The sequence below is a fragment of the Pollicipes pollicipes genome, unplaced genomic scaffold (assembly GCF_011947565.3).
Source record: "Pollicipes pollicipes isolate AB1234 unplaced genomic scaffold, Ppol_2.1 Scaffold_5724;HRSCAF=6776_pilon_pilon_pilon, whole genome shotgun sequence".
Classification (NCBI taxonomy): domain Eukaryota; kingdom Metazoa; phylum Arthropoda; class Thecostraca; order Pollicipedomorpha; family Pollicipedidae; genus Pollicipes; species Pollicipes pollicipes.
The window spans coordinates 37,131,876-37,148,659 of NW_023596746.1; the positions used below are offsets into that span (position 1 = coordinate 37,131,876).

Sequence of the window (16,784 nt, forward strand, 5' to 3'; positions counted from 1 at the left end):
ATGTCTTCAGTTACGCAGTCTGTGTCTCTCTTCCTGGTTGTATTGGCTGATGGTATTTGCGCGATGTTGAAGGCATCATACCATGCCTTTCACGACGGTGTCCGAGTGGTGTGACCGGAAGCTCGGACTGCGATCGGTTGCTGTTGGTGGGATTGCTTAGAAAAGCACCGACGTCTTGAGCCTGTTGTCAGTTTGATCGACTTGCACGTCTATGAACAGTGGCTTGTTGTTGTCCTCCCGCTCCCTAGTAGACTGGACGAATGGTCGCAAGCTGTTGATTTGGTCGATGCAGGTAGATACATTTTTCTGATGTTGTCAGGAAACGAATAAGTCATCGACGCATCACAGTCATACCGATGGCTTGAGTGGTGCAGTTGACATCACCGCGCTTTGGAAAAGTTTCGTGCACATCGTGACAATCATCGGTGATAGAGATAATCTTACGGCCATTCCCCGCTGTGCTTTGGCACATGTCTTGCATTAATGAGACGAAGTGGGCTGAGTTCTTTAAGGATGATGAACTCGCACTTCAAAGGCTAGCGTATTAATCTGAGGCCGGCCCAGCAGATGGCAAGCTGATCCCCGCAGCTGACGAAGACTCTTAGGATATGCTGAACTTGTTGACCTTTGTCTTGGTTACTCCGTGCGTGCGTGACAGTTTGCTTTTATGTTTATTTGGATGCCTGTATTGGGCATCTGTCAGGGTTTTTTTTGGACGATACTGGTCAGTTTGTATTCATATGCTGGTGTAGGATCTTTCCTCTGAGTTTTCTGTATGTGCAATGATTCACTTAATTGTGCAGCTGGCGAGTGTACTCCTCTTTATTCATGACGACCTTGGTTGTTGACTTTGCCAGCTGGGAGCATGATGATATTGTCGTTGTTTTTTTAGCTTTTTGGTGATTGATTGTTCTTTGTTGGTCACATTTGATATTGGCGGTTCGGCTTTTTTCAATGTTTGCTTGGCTTTCATGTGTAGCTCATGTCCCTTTTCCTTCCCTATTCCCGATCCGCATTGCAATCACTTCCATAGGAGCTATGATGTCTAAGCCTGTTCTCTCCGCCCGCTTGAGGTTGCGAAGTTCAGTCAGGTGCCCAGTACTGCTTACTGATGAAGGACAGTTGTTTACCGCTCAGGATCACTTGTCGTAAAGTGGTTAGACATGGCCTTGCTGTTTTTGACATTTTCCGGCTTGGGTATGCGATTTTGCATCACCCCTTGATCTTTGGTTGCGTAAGCTCTTTTGACTGAACTCGATCTGCGGCTCACATCATCTTCGCTGTTGCTTGTGATCTTACCTTTGACTTGATGCTCGATGTTGACGTTTCCATATTTGTCTTGTTTCGACGGTAGAGGACAATACGCTCCCTTGTCAGAGTGCGGCCTCTTCTGTCTGTCATCGGTCTGACCCCTTTTAGTCTTGACCGGCCGGCAACAGGTAACGGGTCGTTACGGGTCCGGTCGGCAACAGGCAATGGGTCGTTACGGACTCAGCCGGCAACGGGTAACGGGCCGTTACGGGTCCAGCCGGCAACAGACAACGAGTAGTTACGGACTCGACCGGCAACAGGTAACGGGTCGTTACGGGTCCGGCCGGCAACAGGCAACGAGTCGTTACGGGTCCGGCCGGCGACGGGTTACGGGTCGTTACGGGTCCGGCCGGCAACAGGTAACGGGTCGTTACGGGTCCGGCCGGCAACAGGTAGCTGGTCGTTATGGGTCTGGCCGGCAACAGGTGACGGGTCGTTACGGGTCCGGCCGGCGACAGGTAACGGGTCGTTGCGGGTCCGGCCGGCAACAGATAACGGATAGATACAGGCCCAGAGCGTAAGTATACACGCTTACCGATTGAAGGAAATGAGATGTTTAAATGCCCATGCTTCAAATGTATCTTTGAGGGCAGCAAAAAGATAGATGGTTGCTGCACCACTTCTCAGACGTGGTCGAACACGAGATAGTTCCAGTGACCTGCTGTTCCATTTGCTGACTTACGGCTGCGTGCACATGGCCCTTGTAACAAAGGATGCAACGTTTGGTCCGTGGGAACGGTTGAACTCAATACACCATTTGTGCTATGAGCCCTGATCTTATCCTGATTTTATTCGTATTATGTCTTTGTTGCTGACTGCCACTTTAATCACCTTTGGTAACGCAAGTAGCACTCATTGGCGATGTGTCTATTGCGCGTAACGTTAACAGCCCTTTGGGTGGCACCAACATCATGCCACCCTTTCATTCTTACATGAGGGACGACATCGCCTGCAAACGTGATATATTTTTATAGCAATACTGCATTAATCGTGTTTGATATACGGCCTCCGAAAGCCCGTAAAGTTCTGTAGCGGAGCCCCACCAGTGTGATCAAGATACATGATGGCGTACGAAATCACATCACGGGGTGTACCATTCTCAAGGGAGTAATGTGCTTAATTTAGGTTAAAAGAAAGGGTCCTAATTCAATGCACTGTTCAAATCTCATCAGAGGGCGAAATTGGAGCAGTCCCGCCCATTCTTATGTCTAAACTCAATGAACCTCCTGTGACGCAGTTAGCACATAATGTAAGTAAAAAACACATGCTGAATTAACGGGCCGATTTCTAGATGTGATACTTAAAGGAAATTGAAGAGAGGACCTGCGAATCTGTAACTAAATGCGAACGCGAGTTTGTCGCCACCCTCCCATGCATCAACATGCTACTGTTTTTCACGTTTCTAGAATGGCCCGCTCAAAACAATTACGGGCGGCCGTTTAAAATGCTGACGCTGCCGTTGTTCAGCGTTCCCGTCGTTCGGGTAGGGCCGAGTTCGAGTGGCAGCACGTACACCTCGCTCGTTTCGCCTGGCGTGTTAAGACCAAGCGGCCCACGGCCGGGGCTGGGTCAGCACGACGCCACCAGCCGCTGGTTTGTGTACCACGCACGGGCGCGGACCGGGCCGCGAAAACCTGCCTCTACTTATACACGCTTCAATGGTTTGAGGAGATGCCCGGTCGGCATTAGCATGTTTGCATAAATTATTTGGGCGCCCAAATGTTGCAACACTGAATCGACAGCGCACCACGCAGACGACTTAAACCCGTTTCACATCTTCCAAATGTGCACGTGCCGGTCACCGCGGAGCATCTGCAAGATGCGCCACTTGATGCTACGTCAACATAAGCCGAGTTTCCCTATAACGCCGCTGTCAAGGCATCTGCTGTAGGGTGATGCACCAACACCTTGAATGTCCATGGCCTCGTGCCACCAATAATCATCTCACAGGCGTAGATTTTGCTGGGATTTTGTCTGCGCTGCCCATCAATACCGAGCTACTGGTGCTCTACGACACGCGTCCTTGGCATCACACTTTTCTACTGCACTTCCCTTAGTAGTTTTCGTCGCACCCAGCCCGCATGGCGAAGCCGCTGATGAAATAAACGTTCGCACCCGTCGGAGCACCCTCTCAAACTCAGATGAATGTCTACCATCCAGTTTATTGTTCACATATGACAATATACAATACACAGGCAAAACGAATAAATCCGACAGAATCTACCAGTCAAGACTGTAAACAACCTAGCAGCATGAAAGGAAATGGCCACGGTATTACGCATGTCGGCGCTGTGATGGGTGTGGGCGCGCGGTCAGTCTGTGCGAACGGAGCGGCCAACGCCGGCGTCGGTCAGGTCAGCTCGCCTTTGGCGCCAGCGGCTGGCGCCGGCGCGGAAGGAGCCGGGCGACTGCCGGGCCTCCGCCGCCGCCCGGTCCGCCCGGACGGCGGCGGTATCACACTGGAGAGCGTCAGGTCTATGTACAGGCGCGGCGGCGGGCGGAAGCGGCGGCGCGGCGGGCGGTAGCGGCGGCGCCAGGTCACTAGTGGGTCTGACATTGCACGGGCCCGCCGCCGCGACCGTGGTGCATGCCCTCGTCCTCGTCGTAGGCGCTGCTGTGCGCCTGGTGGTGGCGGCGGCTCTCCTGCTTGGGGTCAACGTCGGCCAGTGCCACCATCTCGGCGTCCTCAGGCAGCGGCAGCTCCGGCCTGGGGACACACCGGAACAGGTCAGGTCAGGTCAGGTCAGGTCAGGTCAGGTCAGGCTAGGCCAGGCCAGGCTAGGCCAGGCCATGTAGCGGCAGTGGAGACGAGCTACGTCATACCGGCCCGATCCCACATCCCGCCAGGGATAAACCAGCAGCTGATTCAGCAGCTGGTGGCCGTCACTGTTCGCAGTACGCTGGGTGGCGGCAGCGCGGAGGCATCACGCAGCGTAGCGCGAGCAGGCAAAAACACCGGCGGGCTCATCAATTTGTAAAACAGCGCCGCGGCGCCGCGCAATTTTCACAGGTGAATGGGCAGGGAGGAGACAGCGCAGACTCCTGGGTCATATTAGATTATTTGGAGCAGATCTCAGCGTGACGTCTTTTACATTGTCAGATATGGGCGCGGCGGTGTTCGCATCAGCCAACACCGCTGGAGGACTGGCATCGGCCGACAGCCCGTCACATCGATAACCCGTCCCCACATTGCGGCAGCACGCGCCGTGCGTGCCTTCGACCCCATCAGTCTAACGGGTACAATGCTTCAAGGGTACCGCAACTACAGGTGCCAGTGAGCTAAGCCTCCCGCTCAACTATCGAAAATTTTACATCGGCCCTATGAGCGCTGGCAAAAAAAATAACAACCAAAAATGGATCCTCTTACACACTTCCGAGAACGGGAACCGCACCGGAGGAGCTGCCGGAGGCGCTTACCTGGGCGGCAGCAGGGCCTCCAGCTGGCCGGCCACGGCCGGGCTCAGTCGCTCCGGGAACTTCACCAGGAACTGGACGATGAGCCGGCCCTTCTCGAACGGATTCCTATAGTGCGGCATGCCCTCGTTCAGGATGCACTTGATCACACCGTGCTTTATGACCTCGCCTGCAAAACAGGTAGGCAACGTCAGCACAGGCACCATGTGGACAAGATCATGTGCTACAGCGCATCGAAAGCGCCTTAAAAGAAGACAGCAGATGATTGCAAGCTAGCACGACGAATGACTCATGATGCGAAGACGCATCGGAGCCGTCATCGAGGTAACGGCCCCGTCGCATGGTCCGTGATGTGCTAAATCCGCGAGAACAGCCTGCGGTTGCCACACCCAGCCAGGTCTATCACAACGTCCAATAACGCCCATCCGCGTCACTGACGCGCCTGTTTGATCACAACGCCGGCGAGCACCTCCAGACCGATCTCCGCCGCCGCTCCGTGTGGCGGGCCGGTGCCCGTCACACCGGGGGCGGTCGACGCCGGCGGCCCAGTAGCGCCACCTACCCGGTATGCAAGTGATGACCAGGGAGCGCTGGTCGAGCGTGGTGATCGCCCGCTGGAAGCCGCACAGCGCCTCCACGAGCTCGATGTCCAGGTGCATGATGAGATCGTCGCCGTCCCGCCTGCCAGAACGCGATCACGTGCGGACGACGTGAGTGCACGATCGGGACCGGCGGCGTCAGTCACGGCACCGCCAGGCATGCCAAGATAACCAGTGAGGAGCGATGCGCCCACTTCCGGCGTCACAAGGCTTTTGACTCACTGCAGAACAGATCCATTTCTCATCCCCCCCCCCCCCCCCTCCCCCAATATCAGCCTTTCTCCTATCTCAATCCTACAAAAAGTGGTCACCTGGCAGCACGCCAAACCCGGCGCGAGTCTGCAGCGTCCCTAGCAAAATAGTCGCAGACATGGTGCATTCCTAGTGAAGTCTGCTGCATCGTCTGACCCTCAGCTTCGCCACGAGCACAAACAAAAACAAACAACAGTCAGGACTCATAAAAACTGACGAACCAAAGTCCAGAATCCCGCCACTCCAGTGTTTACAGAGGACACATGAGGCATGCGACAACACCCCCATCCTGCGCGCATCTATAAGGCATCCGCGCCTACGCCCAGCGTCCGGCGGTGCGAGGCGCGCGCCAACCGAGCCCCGGCCGCGCTCACTTGAAGGTGCTGTGCTCCCGCTCGTCCAACACGATGATGATGTCGCCCGGCTCCAGGCCCGGCTCCTGGTCCCCCTCGCCGCTGAATGTGATCCGCTGGTCGTCAGTCATGCCCTTGTCGATGTGCACCTCCAGGATCTTCTTCGTGCGCACCACCTGCGAGCGAGACCAGGCGGCGTTGGTGAGCGTGCGGGTCGTCTGACAACCACACGCGTCGTTAACTGGCACAACGAAGCCCTGGCACGCACCTCTGACGCACTGAGCGCTGCGAGAGGACACACCATGCGCAGCTGCGACAGCGTTCTGCAGTCGGCACAATCGCCGACAGGCGCACCACTTGCAGCTGAGCACTGGCGCGGTGCGCTCCGATCGCCCGGCATGCAGCGGCCGGCCGTCCCGGGGACGTACCTTCTTGCCGCTGCACTGTTTACACCGGTCGCGGGGGTTGATGCGCTCGCCCTGTCCGCGGCATTCGTCGCACATGGACTGGATCTGCTGGACGAAGCCGGGCCCCAGCTGCTGCACGCGGATCTGCATGCCCGAGCCGCGGCAGTTAGGGCACGTCTCCACGGCGCCCTTCTTGCCGCCGCGGCCGTCGCACTTGTCGCAGATGACGTTCTTCTGCAGCGACAGTTTGCGTGTGGCGCCGTTGTAAAGCTCCTCCAGAGTCACCTGCAGCTGGTGCACCACGTTCTTGCCCCTGCCCAAGAAAGGCAGTGTCAGCGGAAAACGGCACGTACCACGTGGTGCACAAACGGTATTCATCATAGCCCGAGCCTCTCGGACCGCCTAGTCGCATCCTATATAAATTTTCAGCCCCTAACATAGCTGATACAACCAAAAGCAATGCACTGTATCAATCTGCTCAAAGAAGTGCTGGTGAAAGCACGGGATGCCAACCAATATTAATTCAGGCATGATTGGTTGTTATGGAGTGAGCTGAACCCTGCAGACATTCGTGCATGTCACGATGACAGTAATGGCTTGGCAGCCAAATCAGCATTAAGGCAATGGGCGTCAAGATTATATGGGAACAGAATAAGGTGACGAACGGGAAAAACTGCAACTCAATGACTTTTCAGACTTAAAACATGACAGAAATGTACAAAAGGAAGGCAAATGAGTTTAAGTCGCTCCCATCACACACAAAGGACGTCAAAAGCGAAGCGTACCTCCTCTCTCGCTCTTTCCGCATGCCGCCGCCACCGCCGAAGAACATGTCGAAGATGTCCATGGGCGAATGGAAGCCGCCGCCGCCGGAGCCGCCCTCCTTGATGGCCTGCTCGCCGCCCTCGTCATATATCTGGCGCTTCTTCTCGTCAGCCAGCACCTCGTACGCCTGCGAGATGGCCTTGAAGCGCTCGCCCTCCGACGGGTTCTTGTCCGGGTGGTACTTGAGCGCCAGTTTCCGGTAGGCCTTCTTAAGCTCATCGCTAGTGGCTGACGGCTTCACGCCCAGTATGTCGTAGTACCCAGTTTCCTTCACCATTGTGCTAGATCTGTAACCAGGAAGGCACTCTCATTTGTCTGCCACAAGGACCCAGGCCTCAATGTCTTGTGGCCTGACACAAATATGAATGACTGTCTTCCATAACACATATCTGTTGTACAATTTTAGGATGGACTGATTTGTGATTATAATTCAAAGCATGGTTTTTTAATCAAAAACCCCATTGTTCAATACATGACAACAAACCAGACATAGGGCCACAAAATGGACTGTAGCTAACATTCCCCTTCATGCCAAAAATGGCACTGGTGGGAATATATGACTCAGCCCATGTTTGGTCAGCAAGCTGGTGTGACACATCCCCCAACACTTGCTGCAATGCAGGACAAGCCAAGCTGTTTGAGCTACTTAACTATTTTAACAAAGTGGAGTGACTTACTGCCACACTAGCAAATCTATGGAAACAACTATTGTTTCAAGCACTGGCAGAAATTGACTGATGAAAAAATTGTGAAAGGCACATTTTCAGACAATCGGTGGTGACATTGGTTTTGTTTCAGAAGTCGCTAGTTTGGCATCTTGTTGAAAGTGACAGTGACTTCCCAATTACTCAAGCAGGATCTCTTTAACAGAGGAATGGTCACCCTCAAAATGTCATTCCAAGGCCAACACTTCCATCAGACATTGACCAACAGTAGCCAGCTGACCAGGGCCAAACATGCAAAACATGCACATTGTCAGCCAGAGATGGAGAAATGGGGAGAAGAGTTATGCACACCCAGTATATGTTAGAAATGGAACAAAAATGGTTCATCCATGCTTCTGGAGGGCGCATGCATTTGTTGTGAATACAATAGGCCACTGAAGACATGTGTACACCACTTTAATCTTGCATATTGTCTGATTGGGAACTATACTGGATTACACAGTACTCTTGCCATGCAGTCAGGCAAACTTGACAAAAAACAACCTATCTGAGCTTCGCACATGCAACAAAAGTAAGATGGCACAACATACTCTGAATGCAACACTTTCTTAACATCAGGCTGAATGCTAACATTGTTTACATTACCAAACTTTCTATTCAAATACATTATATACCCTCAAAATTTTAAAAATTGCACATTTCAATCCCTGGTATGACAAAGTTCCCACACTGTAGTACTCAAACAAGTTTTTTGCAACTCTCATAGCATAACCTTCCTAAATATTAATGATCATCCAAAGAATCTTTGTTCCCAAAAATCCCCAAATGGCCAATGGCATGACCAAAATGTCACTTCAATATTGAGACATATATGCAAAGGTAAAAATCCAATGACAGTTACAGAGCAGACTTCATACTGTGCCAGGGTAAGCTCATTAGTGCTTGCTCCAATCTCTGCTTTACCAATCTGTTCATCAGTCACAAGTTTAACTTCACAAGCACAAAATTACAGAGACAGAACTAAAGATCAGATCAATAACTTGTCTGTGCCAACTATGTTAAGTCTCTATTGATTCATGAAAAAGTCCCTCCATGGCTGAACTGCCTCTCATACTGCCTCTCCAAGGCTGAACTGCCTCTCATATCTCAAAAAGCCTCTCATATGGGCTGAACTGACATACTTGTGCAAAATAAATTATGGCACACACTTGTTTTTCCTGTGTGGTTAGAATGGATGTGACCTTCTACAGAAAAAAAACAATAGGACTTTTCACAGGTTAAAGCCTGGTTGCCTGCATCGCACACAACACTGAAAATGTGACTCATTAATACCTCAACTAGTCCTGGCTCACTTGGTACTTGCAAGACTGGGTTTGCACAAGAGAATTTGGGGAGAACTTGGCATATGATCTCAGTGACACCACATAAAATCTATGCCAGGTTGTTTGGCTGTTTTTGCTGTTCCCTGGGAGTGAGACTGCAAACATATGTGGGAACATGCACCAATGTTATGCAGGAAAACAAACTCTTCAGCAGTGCTTGCTTGATTCCCCTGACAAAACTGAGACAGTCATGGCATGACAGTGTTGAATGCTAAAATAAGAGAAAATGAGTATGTTGTCTGGAAGGAGATGGAAACACAACATGTAAGAAAATAACTTCATATTTTGGAGTGATGCTGCACAATAACACTGACTCCAGCACTGTTCTGCCAAGAAACCAAGACCAGAATGCATATCCCAAACCAATGGGTGTCCAAGATATTACTACAGACATTTTTGCTGTGTGAAGAGGTATAAGAAGTTTGCTCCCCCACCCCCCTACTGCATGCAAATATCAAGCTAAACAAGCTGGAGCCACAAACAAACTGAAAAGCTCTTGTAAATGCTGACAGATGAGTAAGTAATGGTACATGTAATCTTTAACAGGCAAAATCAGGTCACAGGGGTCAAATTAACCCTATTAGACCCTTCCTGTTATCTTAAGAACCAGGCATGCTACAGAATGTGGAACCTGGGGTTGAATATATCCTGAAAGGTTCTATATGGTGGGGACTAGATGATAATGACACATGTCACATATGATACAGCTCAGGTATGACCTGGTGTGATTCAGGTAGTATGCAAAAAAATGCATGGTAACCTGAACACGTCTTGTGTGGCAGTATCATCACAGCAAGTTTCAGAGCAAGTAAACTGCAAACCTCAGCACCCGCATTTGCATGTACATTGTACTGTCATCATCAATTGCAGCAGAGAGCCAATGTTTCAGATAATTATAACACAAAGATAATATTTGCCAAATTACTCCAAAACATCCTCCACCAAAGGTTATTCTACAATTTAGCACAATTTTACCTGGTAGGTCTGATGCATGCAAGCAGTATATCAAGCAATCCAATGCTTCTCTATATCAGTGATACTGTGTGGATGTAAAGTGCAGCAGATATGTTATTGCTAGACTGACCAGTGCTGTCATGTCAGGTCATGAACCCTGAATCTGTGTTGTCTTTAAAGAGACAAATCTGGTAAGTCCAAATTTGACTCAACATGAGCTTTGGTTTCATGACCTAACAAAAGGAGTCAGGATGCATCTCGGGATTGTAAAGATCAGAAAGAGCATAGAAAGCCCGTTTGAAGTGTATTTATCATGAACTCAACAAAGTTGTTAGTTAGAGCAAGCTAATACAGAGGACAGCCAGAACTGGAGCAACAGAAGAAGTCACAGACCATGCAGCATCAATGTCAGATACATCACATCTTTACAAAATCTGTAAAAATGATGCAAGCAATGACACCCAAACTTCATCGGTGTGCTAAAGATCATTCAGAAGTTAACCTGAAAAGACCCAATTGAGCAAATAAGTCCTGTTTGTAGGATGAGGCTTAATTTATCATACTGAGCAAGGCTGCAACACAATGTCTTTAATCCCAGATGGGTAGCTGAGTCCTTGTTTTTGGCAAAGAGTTCAGGGATGACAAGACAAACAGGATCAGCCTGACCCAATGAAGCCAGACGAACTACCACCATGCTCTTCGGATTCCGCATTATCTCTCTAGACTTCAGTGGCCTACCGATTCAGCAACTCTAAACGCGCCAAAGTGGCTTGATGCCTAGCCAGCCTTAAAGTAATTCCACTTAATGCTGGCTGGAGCCTAACACCCACACGTCTTTACTTACGAAACGGGCATGCTTCGTTTGCCAATACTCAGACCTCACGACAATCCTTGTCAAAAGCGCTGCCTTCCTCCGCGCCCTCCCTCTGATGTCTCCACACAGACTGGCTGCGAGGATATAAAATAACCGAATGCAGCACTCACCAGAACCTGTCGGAATGTTCCAGAGCACAAAGCTCCCGATTCCCGTATAAGCCCAGGCGCACGCGGAGGTAGTCGAATGCCGCCAGAGGGTGGCGTGGAAGGACCGAGAAGCCATGAGAGTAGAAGAGTTTCGAAAAATTAAAGCCGTTTAGCCCGACAAGGTCAACTAAAGTAGTAATGACCAGCCTTCTTGAGGACATTCCACTATGCTATAAGCTAAATTAGCAAAGATAAATCAATTAATGGTCGAAAACATGACTCCTTAAATCAATATATATCGACAGAAATGTCATTATTACCTTATCTTGGCTGGTGATATGTACGGTCTAATGACGTAGACCCTGGGAATCAGCTGGTCGAACAGTTGCAACAGACCAAAATTTGTGATAGATTTCTACTTTTAAAAAAAAACATTTGTCAAGCCCTATATTAAGGCGATCTTTTGTCAAGATTAGTGCTGATATATGCTCAAAATGAATTTTGTTCTGATCCCTGTTTTTTTCCCGAAGGCTTATTTTCAGTTGTGAACAGCGTTTTGGACCAATCACAAACAGGGTACTGGATTTAAATTCCCATCAGCTGTTCGATGTCTGCACTTTTGTGAAAAAGTGTTCGCCTCGGCTGCTTGCCCGTCTCGAGTCCCCATAATTCGCAGGCAGTTGGCGCGGATCTGCATTTAAGGCGGGATATTTGAAATAAGTGAGGAGATAAGTATCGCCTGTGACACTTCTCAGCAATATTCGCATTGTTCTGTTTTCTGGAGGCTGGGCGTCGTGCGTAAGTTTGACTTTGATGTGTTTGTTCACATGTATTGTACTTTTGATGCTGTCTGGAAACGCAACGTTCGTTTGGCCGTTCGTGAATGGACCTCCTGCGACCGGATCTGGTGATATGACGAAGCATGGGCCATTTGCACGCGAAAATTAGCCCAAGTATAATGAACATGGAGGTATTTTGTGAATAATGTAAATGAGATTTCAAGATATTGCTCTCAGCATATCTTCCGCCTTAATATCTCATCATTATTGGTAGCCCGTCTACCTGCATTCATGATGGTCCATGTTTAAATGTAAGGACTATTAACATGCTGCAGGGTTACAATTACTGCAGGTTAAAATTCACATGATTTGCTCAATAAGTTCTTGTTTTCAAATGGGCACAGTGTTGACCTCATGGGTTTTGGAAATAAGCATGTCTTTTCAAGTTAACCAAACATTTTGACTGGATGGGTTTCTTGGTTCAGAACCCACCTTAAGGTGGGCTTGCTGCCTAACCCCTGACCCCACCATCTGATCTTGAAAGTGTAGTTCAACACCAAAAGTTTGTGGCAAAGGTGACATGCTGCAGTCCTCTGCAAATCCTGCTGCACCTTCCAAATTCTGATGTTGAGCAGCCAGGGCCACAGGCCATCCCAGTCAGGGACAATAGTGTGTGCCTCCCATTGTGACTCAAACCCGCCCACCCCACCCTGCCATAGGTTTGGAGGCAGATGCTCCAACTGATGGAGCCACTGGGAGGAACTTTGCTTGGTTTTGTATGTAGCCTTCCTGGCTGCACAGTCAAAAATTTTACAAAGGTGAATCTGCACAAACCAAGTTATGGGTGTTTAACTCCATGATTCTCTTTGAATGAGTTTGACACTCAGCCTTAATGCTTTAACACTTATATGAGATATCTCAGAATGAAAACATCATGCTGTTTGCACCAGATATTCACTTGACGCAATTGGGCACGGCTTGCCAATCATGTGGTAACGTCACTTAATCAGGGATGGAACTGCAACTTCTGTGTCTGCGATCAGAAAATGTCTATGGCATTGCATACCAAAATTTGACTCAAACAACATTTGCATCCCTAACCTTTGTTCCCAATTTTTTCCCTTGATGCTGATCAAGGCTGTAAAAAATGTATTATGTATCTGTGGTAGCTCTATAGAATCATTAGCATTATAACATGTAAAGTTGGTTGCAGGTTTGTGGTTACCAAGAATGCATGTTGAAAACATTACCTTTGCATGGCATGTTCTCCTGATTTACACCTACAGAATTTTCCTTTTACCAGTTTTCTTTTTGCAACATAATTGTGTTGTTATGTTTTGACCATAACACATACCCAGTGCATTCTACTGTGCATTCTACCATGCGGTATGTCATTTTTTTGTGGTGTTTGGCTCCTGACATGGCTGAAGATAAGCTGTAACAGTGATATTTTTCATTTGTTTGAGTTTGTGGGGTAGGGGAAGTTTTTTATTTCTATTCCAAATTAGAACTGTTCTGCTCTTTCTAGGAAAAGAAAGAAACCCTTTTGGTAGGCCCAATGACTCAAGGTTCCAGTCACAAGTAAAGGAAACATTTTAATAGCAAAACACCCTTGGAATAAGGTAATCCTAAAAGCATATGGTCATCCATCATTGTGGCTTTTCAGTTGTGTTAGGATGAGTATGTCAAGTCTGTTCTGGTTTAGTTTGGCTGGATGTTAATAGCTTGTATTGATTTGAGCTAGGTTACATAATATTTATCAATGGTTGGTCAGAGTTCACCACGTTCATCACGATGTTCCATTTGGCAGTTGAATTAGTGCAGCCTTGGTCTTGTGCAAGCACACAATAAACCCTCGCACCCAGGCTTAAGACTTGAGTGTGTACCCACTGAATGACTGGGACTTAATGTTCGATGACTTGTACTCCGGATTGGTGGAAGTGACCAGACTTACTGGTTCAGTGAAAAAGATGGAACTGGTGCCTAGACTTGAGGCACCAGAAATCAGATTGGGATGCCTGAACTCATGTTGTCATTTGTACTGAGGCTGTGTGATGCACTCAGCTGCTGAGGATATGTGGTGTTGCCTGCCTGTTGACCTGGCAGGAACGGCGAGTACCGCGGTATCGAGTCCAAGGCCTCTGGTTTCCCTGGCATCCAGGTTAACCAGTACACTACCCTGTATTCCCCATTTGAACTCTGACCTGTTGTGAAGTATACGGCATTGACAGCTGGATACAAAACTAAAAAGTGCCTAGCCAAGGGTTGTGCACCAGCATGTTTCATAGAGCTTTGCATCTTTAATATTTTTCCCTGTATATTGTGTTTTCTCGACACGCTGCATTTTAGATCCGTGCATCAAATCACTTAAAAGCCATGTCGGGCAAAAAAAGCTGCATGAATTGTGCACCATTCGATTTGTATTGTCAGAATGGATAAAAGAGATGCTTTAACCAATCAAGAAAGTACACATGGCAGTACATGTCATACCAAAGCATGCATGATGATGTGACCTTCAATGGGCCGACACGACTTAAGTTTCTCGTTTTGTGTTGTAACAATCCCGGAACGTTTGGTAATTTGTTGTCCTGTAGCAAAGTATTTCTTTCTCTATTTTCTGTTTGTTTTTTCAACAACAAATCCTGATTGTAATTCATCAGACTCGAATGGATGAGGAAAGACAACGATAGTAAGTTGGTGGCACGCGGTGGTTGGTGCCTGGCTCAAATGTACGCAATAGCACGAAACTCCTACGGGATAAGAAAACATATGGTGCAAATTTAAAGCTGATGTGCTGTTTCAAAGCGATTTGCAGCATTTCGTAATGTTGCGTGTTATTGATGGCCTGTGGTGAATGCTGGGCATCGCCTGGCAGGGCCGTTGCAAGTTTTGTTTTACAGTTTATCTTCACCGGACAAAGTCACTTTGTCAGGGCTTTCGCAAGCCTCAACTCTGGCAGGACAGTTTCTTTCTAAAATCCTCCGCTTTCTAAAAAATCGACATAACGGAGTCGACCGGAAATCGGCAATGGGTGGATGGTGCAAAACTTAGTGAGGCAAGTAGTGTTGAAGGCCCCTGCGAGCGATCTTGGGGCCTCAATCTCGATCAGCGGGGTACAACGTGAACATATGTACCCTTTCTCTCTTCCGAAGTGTGTACTATGACATTGGAGACAACGGCATTTTAGTGACCTTTGGTGCACAGAATTGCCATAACAGCGATGTCGATATAGTTATCACACTCCAGCGGCGGTGACCTGTGAGTGTCAAATCGCGCCATACGCATGGAGCGTTGTCCGCGTGAGCCCAGCCCCAGGCGCAGTCGCGGGAACAGAGCTTGGTACGACGAAACGAACGGTTGGAACTTTGAACGCTCGTCAAACTGCATCACATGTGGTAAATATGGCCAAGATTTCAAACCACATTGAAATAAATAAAACGTTCGTTGCGATGTCTCTCCCTGTGCCACATTTGGTACCTTGACTCCGGGTGACCTAATGTAATGAGGTTTTATTGATTTTCAGCGGTGCATAGTGCAACATTTACATCTACAGTAGATCATGATGAGCAAATGAAGTTTAAAAATTGAAATTTCTGCGGGTGTTTTTAACGCAGACGCTCAAAACTTAATCCACAAAAATGCTTATGAACAAAACAAAACTTGACATGCGTCCGGGTGGCCGGTTGAATACCCTTCGCTCCGATGGGGATCAGTTTGACCACCCTCACCTGAGATCTCAGAAACCAAGAACGCGAGGTATACCAAATTTACAGGGTGTGTTGTCCTGTGAATGAACTCACTGTATCAAAGTTGTATGTTCTTAGGTCATGATCTTTGCTTCAAGTGAAGTTATACAGGGTCAAACTCCAGATTGGTGTCCAAAATACCCCCAGATCTTCTCATGCAATCACTGAACGTAGATGCATGTTCTAAGCAAGAGGTCACTGGTGCTCATTTCAGGTCAGTCACTTTTTACCTGCAGAAGCTCATGATGACCAGGATCATACAGGACTGCTTTGAGTTTTGCAGTTGCAAGCTTCAAGGACTACACTAGGTGGTATATTCCTAAAAACAAAGCGTTGACTAGGGTTATTTTGGGGCAGTGACATATATGTTGCCTAAGCAACTGTCTCCGAGATGTATGGCTTCGTCTAACACTCCGTGGTTGCACCAGATTGTACGATTCCGTAGAGTTTATTTTGGCAGAATCCATCATCTAAATTTTGGACGCCAAAAGCTCCGCTTTTCAATTGTCAAAATTTCGTTTTCAATTTCAAATTGTCCCCCACTACATCCACCAACTGCCACTACATCCCTGCCAAGTGCAAGTGCGAGTGCACGAGTGCTTCCAAAGTTATTCCAGGACGGCCTAACGGGGCGTCTGAAGCCCACCTCTGCTAAGCGGAATGTACTCCCGGGAGCGTTGCATGCACAGTTTGTATATCCCCAAAGCAACATGTAATAATGCGTGATGACTGTGACCGGTTTCCGAGCAACACCTGTCAGACACCGACTGTTTTCAGGTGTTCTTCAGGGCAGCCCTGGTCCGGTTCCTCAGGAGGTGGTGCACGGTGAGAACGCAGCTTGTGCTGAGCGCCACCACACAGCATGCCTGCCAAGGACATCTTCTACTCAGACAAGTACAATGACGACAAGTACGAGTACCGGTACGTGACGAAGCAGCAACCAAGGCCGACTGGTGACTTGTGTTGTCCAGTGCACCACTGACTCGCCCTGGTGCGGGCATGTGGCGGGTTGGGCAATTATACGTTAATATATATATATATATATATATATATATATATATATATATATATATATATATATATATGAATAAGTGCTGAACCCTTTGAAAGAATTGAAGTAGCATAAGTGCTGAA

At 48.4% G+C, this 16,784-nt stretch overlaps 2 protein-coding genes across 3 annotated transcripts; one reads left to right on the plus strand and one right to left on the minus strand.

Annotated features, from left to right (window-relative positions):
• Window positions 1-3,453: 3,453 nt before the first annotated feature.
• Droj2 (DnaJ heat shock protein family (Hsp40) member A4-like) lies at window positions 3,454-11,233 on the minus strand. 2 transcript variants are annotated; one of them, XM_037225936.1, is made up of 7 exons: window positions 11,147-11,233; window positions 7,122-7,448; window positions 6,358-6,649; window positions 5,951-6,105; window positions 5,288-5,406; window positions 4,729-4,894; window positions 3,454-4,018 (listed from the first exon to the last, which is right to left on the minus strand). In XM_037225936.1, exons 2-7 carry the CDS (start codon window positions 7,436-7,438, stop codon window positions 3,853-3,855), a joined length of 1,215 nt encoding a protein of 404 aa, XP_037081831.1. In that variant the 5' UTR covers window positions 7,439-7,448; window positions 11,147-11,233; the 3' UTR covers window positions 3,454-3,852. The 2 variants fall into 2 exon arrangements, with proteins under 2 accessions (XP_037081831.1, XP_037081830.1); XM_037225935.1 differs by lacking the exon at window positions 11,147-11,233 and adding an exon at window positions 11,007-11,124.
• Window positions 11,234-11,728: 495 nt separating this feature from the next.
• Window positions 11,729-16,571, plus strand: LOC119103833 (cyclin-dependent kinases regulatory subunit; the record flags this gene model as incomplete). The annotated part of the gene is given in 2 exon segments (XM_037227500.1): window positions 11,729-11,923; window positions 16,428-16,571. A coding segment is annotated over 1 exon segment (59 nt), but the record flags the coding sequence as incomplete, so codon positions are not given.
• Between the last annotated feature and the right edge of the window lie 213 nt (window positions 16,572-16,784).

Bases quoted from the DNA above. Each gene is read 5' to 3' on its own strand.
- Droj2 (XM_037225935.1), bottom strand. The intron at 6,650-7,121 runs GTACGCTTCGCT...TTTCTTGGGCAG, and splicing joins CGGAAAGAGCGAGAGAGGAG to GGGCAAGAACGTGGTGCACC. The intron at 4,019-4,728 runs GTAAGCGCCTCC...GTGTGTCCCCAG, and splicing joins GAGGCCCTGCTGCCGCCCAG to GCCGGAGCTGCCGCTGCCTG.